The following is a 6,000-nucleotide window of genomic DNA, read 5'->3' on the forward strand; positions in this document are numbered from 1 at the left end:
AAATAAAATAGAAAAATATTAAAAAGAATTACGTTGAGACACTAATGACATTAAAATCGAATAGAGATTTTGGATCCATACCTACACAAACATTGCTAATGATCTACTTAGATTACAAACTCACAATATATATTATTTAATATGAAATTGAGATTGTTTCCAAAATTTTAGACAATTTCTTTTATAAACGTTAGAACGAGAAATGAGGTGAGTTGTCAAATATGTATGTTTTTAAAAAGAATGAAAAATGGAAACAAGAAATAGGAAAGGATAACGTTCCTACCTCAACTCTTTTTATGATGATTTCTAATAAATAAATAGGATGAAAATATGACATGTGAATGAATATTTAAAACATCATCGGAATGGATAAAATCAATGGATTTCCCTTGCCCCACTTTAATGCACGGGACAGTGTGAATGATTTTCATTCTCACTGAACCGTCCTTCGGATGATATATGATGTGAAGATGATCATTCACTATTTTTTTTCTTTCTCAAAGGAAAAACTTCCACGTTATTCACGAGGACATGGCCCTTGTGGATGGTATTTGTCTATTCTCCTTCTTTGACAAGTAAGTTATTTTGTAATAATGTGGCAGACATTAATCTTTCATTTTTCAATCAATTGATTATTTTTATAAGCATATGTTAGTTAATTAACTTAATTTATCATACGGCATCATTTGAGAAATGAAAAAAGAAAAAAGAAACTATATATTTAGAAATGAAAAAAGAAAAAAGAAACTATATATTTAGGGTGGAGTTGGGAAATAATGAGATTTTTTAAAATTCTTGAGGTGAATAAATCTTCTTTAAGATTTGAGGACAATTTTGGATATTGCTTCAAATTGGCGGGCCAGTTAATATATTTTGTTTGTTTAGTTAAAATTAAAAGAAAACCAAACAAACATAGACCGTTGATTTTTAAATTACTTTTATATTGTCTTCTTTTCTATTAATAAAAAAAAAGAGAGACAAAAAAGACAAACCACCTAAAGCAGCAACCTGTCGGGTTTAAACCATACTGATTAGGAAAGGGAGTGATTCCTGATATACACATAAAGACAATTATCTTTATTGGTATGAGGTATTTAAGGTGAAACCAAAAGTAAAGTCGTGAAAGCTGCACCCAAAACGAAGAATATCATATTAGAGGTATTTGGGGGTATTTAGAGTATCGTTGTCCCTGTGTTTGGGTGTACTATTTTAAACTAAATTGAAGTGAACCTTATTCTTCAATTTGGTTGTTGAATTTGCATAAAATTTTCAACATCGAATTACACTAAACATTATATATTTATTCAAATGAACATTTTTAACCAGTAATATTTACTTCTCCAAATTCGATTAAGTTTCTTTTTCGTCATTATCGTCTCTATTCCTCTAAGTTGTCTCTTCGGTCAACCAAGTTCCACAAATATAATGTCAAGATACGTTAAGTTTGAAAATGATGTTGTTGTCTTGTTATATCTTTCATCCCTCATTGACAGATAAGGGATTGAATCGATGGATTGTTGTATTATTGGTTGTGTTCACCATGATAGTTGCTTTGGAAAAGTTAAATCCATTCAAATATATATATAAAATAATATATAGTCATTTATGGATAAAATATATGATGTTGGTTAATTTTATTATTGTCAAAGTCTTTTTTATTTGGATGGAACCGAACCAACTTGAATTTATTATTAATTTTAAAATTTTTTTCTTTTACTTACCATAAAAATATATGTTGATATATTAATTTTAATTTTATTTCATTCAATAATTATTTATTTTTATTTTAGGATAGCATAAATAAGAAAGAGAAAGGAGGAAAAAAAACCTAATGGAATGAAGTTGAACCGACTCTTACAAAGCTATCACAACAACGGGTACTGAAACTTCTATACCAAAAATGCTCTCGTTAAACCCACAAAGAACATATATGTCAACAATGCTCTACAACTTTCTATTTTTTAATCTTCTGCTAACATCAAACATGCCTTTTTTTTTCTTTCATTTCTTCTTCTGGAGTGCAGCGGTAGCGTCTCAATGCTACGGACATGTAGCGTGACTCTACTCTATTTCGCTACCCCAGCGTCACAATGTTGTTCTCTCGAGTTCATTAACTCTAAATCCAATCCCTACACAAATCTCTCTGCTTCCTTTTCTTCTTCATCTTCCTCCCTTCGACCACGAAAGCTCCCATCTGTAATCCAAAACTAGTGCCAATATCGATAGGCTATATTTTTCTAGAAAGTTACAATCACAAAGCAGTGCCAACTTTTTCTTTGTTGGGAGAGACAATAAAGGCCATAATGTTCTCACAGTTGGTTCTCTTTTAAACAAATTAAAAAAAAAAAGAGAGAGAAAAAATATATTACGGAAAAGACAACTTCCTGTCGAGGCTGCCTATGTCATCTCTTTAAAAAAGATGATAAATTGAAGGAAGAATAAAATTTGCATTGCCTTTAAAATTAGTTTATAGTAGCCCTTAAGACAGTCTGATTGGAAAAAGTTTGGGGTTTCTTGGTTATACTGACCTAGAGATCTGAAGTTCGAACTTTTCGATGAGTTTAATAAAAAAAGTTCTTGATGTCTTTCGGATCCGAACTTTAAGGCGGGCACGGACACCCCTAAATATAGGGATCCGACTCCCAGTTATAAAAATAAAAAAGTTTATAATCCGTAATATTTTAATAATTAGTTTTGTTTTCAGGAGTGTTAAAAGGAAATCCCGTGAATAAGACACTGGGAAGTAGAAACTTTGAAGTGAACTAGACATACTCATGAAGTATTTGTAGTGTGAAAATTACAAATGAGCCACTTTACACATTTCTTAAATGGAACCTAGCCATTTTTAGGCCATACTACAACTTTTTAGCTAATGTAGAGTGCAACGAGATGAGTTAAGCAAGGCTATAGACATCTATTACTTGCTTTAAATATCAAAATGTATATACATATATATCTGTTTTTTTTTAATTATTTGTTCACTTAGGAACTATTTTTTGTTTGTATTTTCGAATATTTTGATGTTATTCGTGAAAGCTTTGAAAATTTGGTACCTTAATCATTTGAGCTATGCTTGATTTGGCTCCAATAATGATTTTTAAAATAATGTAATAAAACCAGATGATAAATATGGTTGATGGTCACAATTTAGCCTTCTAAAACGATAAATTTAGTTAGACTATATCGATGGTCGCAATTTCATAAATATGGTTGCCACTCTTCCCATGAATTTTAATCATAAAAAGAAAAAAAAAAAACACTAAACTCTTAGATTTTCATAATTGAAAACCAAAATTGAATTTTACATTACTCCCTAGTTAAAAATTGTCTCAATTCCTCTAAAACAGATGCCTCTTTTTTCTCTAAATATTGTACACTCTTTTAAGAACGAGGGCTTTCCCAATAAAAAAATTAAATGCAAATAACGAACTGACATGGTACAGATCAGGGTGTTCAAAAAATCTGACAATCTGACGAATCCGATGAACCCAACTCAAAGGGTTGGGTTGGGCTAGATGAAGCCTCAGATTGGGTTGGATTGTGATTTTTCCAACCAGATCAGATTGGGTTGGATCTCGAGTTCAACCTTTAAAAAATCTAATCAACCCAGCTCAACTCGAATTTATGCATGTATGTGTATTTTTCTTAATTATATATATAATAATGTCTTTATCTTCGATGTTAATCCTAGCCCTTCATTTAAGATTTTCATATTATCTTTTTCTATTTTGTATCTTAATCTCAACCGTCCATTAAATTTTAATCTTAACTCCTCATCGCCACCGTGATAATTAAAAATAAAAAGTAAAAAAACACAAACGGATAACCCAACCCGATCCAACCAGAAAATATTGAGTTGGGTTGGGTTGGGTTGACCATCCAATTCAAACCCGACAGTTCTTATATATGGCCAGCCCGAAAATTCGGGCTGGTCCCAAAACCCCTCCTAACCCGATCCAACCCAACCCATGAACACCCCTAGTACAAGCGTTTAATCTTTATTGTTAAAATTTTTCTGACACAATTGTAACAATCACTATAGTAAGTTGTAGTTTATCGAAATTGACATTTCCAGCTATAATGTTATCCGTAACTTGTAGCATCTGGAATCGATGGTATAGACTTGTACTAGTCTCCGTTGTTCAAAAACACACCTTCTAAATTCATCACAAAACAAATTTTTTTCAGTACAAAACATGTGGAGGTGAGAGTTCAAACACACACGACATAACTTAATTAACAACTCCTGTTCAGCTCAAGCTGATCAGGTCATTCCAAACCAAAGCTCATATTAGGATCAAAATGTGAGATTAGGGTGACGATGGATGGTGTAGCGTTTTGAGAAGTGACATTCTAATAGCTTCTTCTTCAATGTTGGTTTGTTTCTGATCAGGACGAAGGCCAACGACCACATCATGCAATGTGAAGTCATTTAGGTTCAACATACTCGCATGGTGAACCTTAAGCTCCAAGTCTCGCAATGCCTCCATTAGCTTTGCCATTGTGTTGCTCATGTTCTTCGTCTGAACTCTAATCACTGCCTCTAATCCCATAATCTTCACCTCTACTTCCACTTCCACCTTAATTAATCCACCATTTGGCCTCCTTTGGTTCACCAGTGCCGCTTTTTTCGATTCTTTGGAATTTGATCTCTTTGAAAATTCGAATTCGAGGTCCTTGATTTTGGCCTGCAGCTCATGGATGTACAAAACCGCGTCTGAGAGGAGCGATGCTTTGTCCATCCTCGAAATATTTGGCACTACAGACCGGAGGCAACAGAATTGGTGGTTCAGCTTCTCGCGCCGCTGTCTCTCGGCCTCAACATGAGAAGTCACGGGCGCACCGCGCGCACCAACGACTCTCGACTTTCGACCCCATGACGTATTCTCCTCAAGACGGAGTTGATTGCATGATTGAACAACGAAGATTTGATCGGAAGCGAACACGGATTTGAGGTGCTCAACAAACTTCAAGTCCTCTCTAATTGTGTCTTGAGAGCCCAACTCAAGGACTCCACAAGGAGAAGCTGGAGTTGGAATGCAAACCAAAGTTCTGATGCCATGTCTTTCAGCTTCTTTGCCTCTCTTGCTTTGGCCAAATTGAAAAAGCTCGCTCAGCCAGACCTCCCTCCCGGAGATGAAGGCCTTGGTTAAAACGTCGCCATCGCCATTGCTATCGAATTCGAACTCTCGAGCCACCGACATCGAGTAGAACCGCTCCGCCATCGAGACATCGCGACCGCCAGCTTGGAAATAGCCGTCTACCCATGCCAACAAAAGACGGCAATTCTCGGTGGTTGTGACTCTCCAAAAAATGGCATAAGTCCACCAATATTGGCCTTGGTTTTGGCTTTGGTTTTGGATTATGAATTGGAGTTTCTGTTGGAGGGCTGAGGAAGAAGAGGAACATGGAGCTGAAGAGATTTGGAAATCCTCCATTGCCTCTACTTGATAACTTGATACTACTTGGCCTTTAACAAGTTTCTAAATTGGCCCTTAAACAGTATTTCTAGAAAGTAAAATTTATGGCTATCTCTTTTGTCTTCAAAACCACCTAAAAGCAATAAAAAAAGAAAAGAGAAAAATAAAAAAAGAAACATCTATATGAAAATAGGGAGAAATAGTGATCTCTCAATTTCATTAAAATGTCGATGAATATTTCCAAAAAGATTATAAGAATAGAAAAGTTTCTAACAAATATTTAAGGTCCCCTCCAATAACAATTTCGTTTTTGGTTTTCTGTTTTTAAAAATTATGTTTGTTGTTACACTAATGAAAAATTAGTAAGTTATTTTTACCTGTCTTGAAACTATATTTGAATTCTTAGCAAAATTTAAGAAAAATCAATTTTTTTAAAATAATTTTCCATAGATTTTGAAAATGTTTATAAAAACGATTTAACAAACAAGAGAACACATACATGAAAAAATGTTTTCATGCTTAATTTTTAAAAGCAGGAAAACAAAAACGAAATAGTTATCAAACGGAGTCTAAATTAACA

General features: G+C 33.8%; 1 protein-coding gene across 1 annotated transcript; it reads right to left on the reverse strand.

The window, feature by feature from the left end:
* Positions 1–4,138: 4,138 nt before the first annotated feature.
* LOC111014143 (transcription factor bHLH14-like) lies at positions 4,139–5,527 on the reverse strand. Its single transcript, XM_022288771.2, has one exon. It carries the CDS (start codon positions 5,436–5,438, stop codon positions 4,311–4,313), a length of 1,128 nt encoding a protein of 375 aa, XP_022144463.1. The 5' UTR covers positions 5,439–5,527; the 3' UTR covers positions 4,139–4,310.
* Positions 5,528–6,000: the final 473 nt, after the last annotated feature.

The sequence above is a fragment of the Momordica charantia genome (genome assembly GCF_013281855.1).
Source record: "Momordica charantia cultivar OHB3-1 chromosome 8 unlocalized genomic scaffold, Mcharantia_2.0 BLBB01000008.1, whole genome shotgun sequence".
In the NCBI taxonomy this organism is placed as follows: domain Eukaryota; kingdom Viridiplantae; phylum Streptophyta; class Magnoliopsida; order Cucurbitales; family Cucurbitaceae; genus Momordica; species Momordica charantia.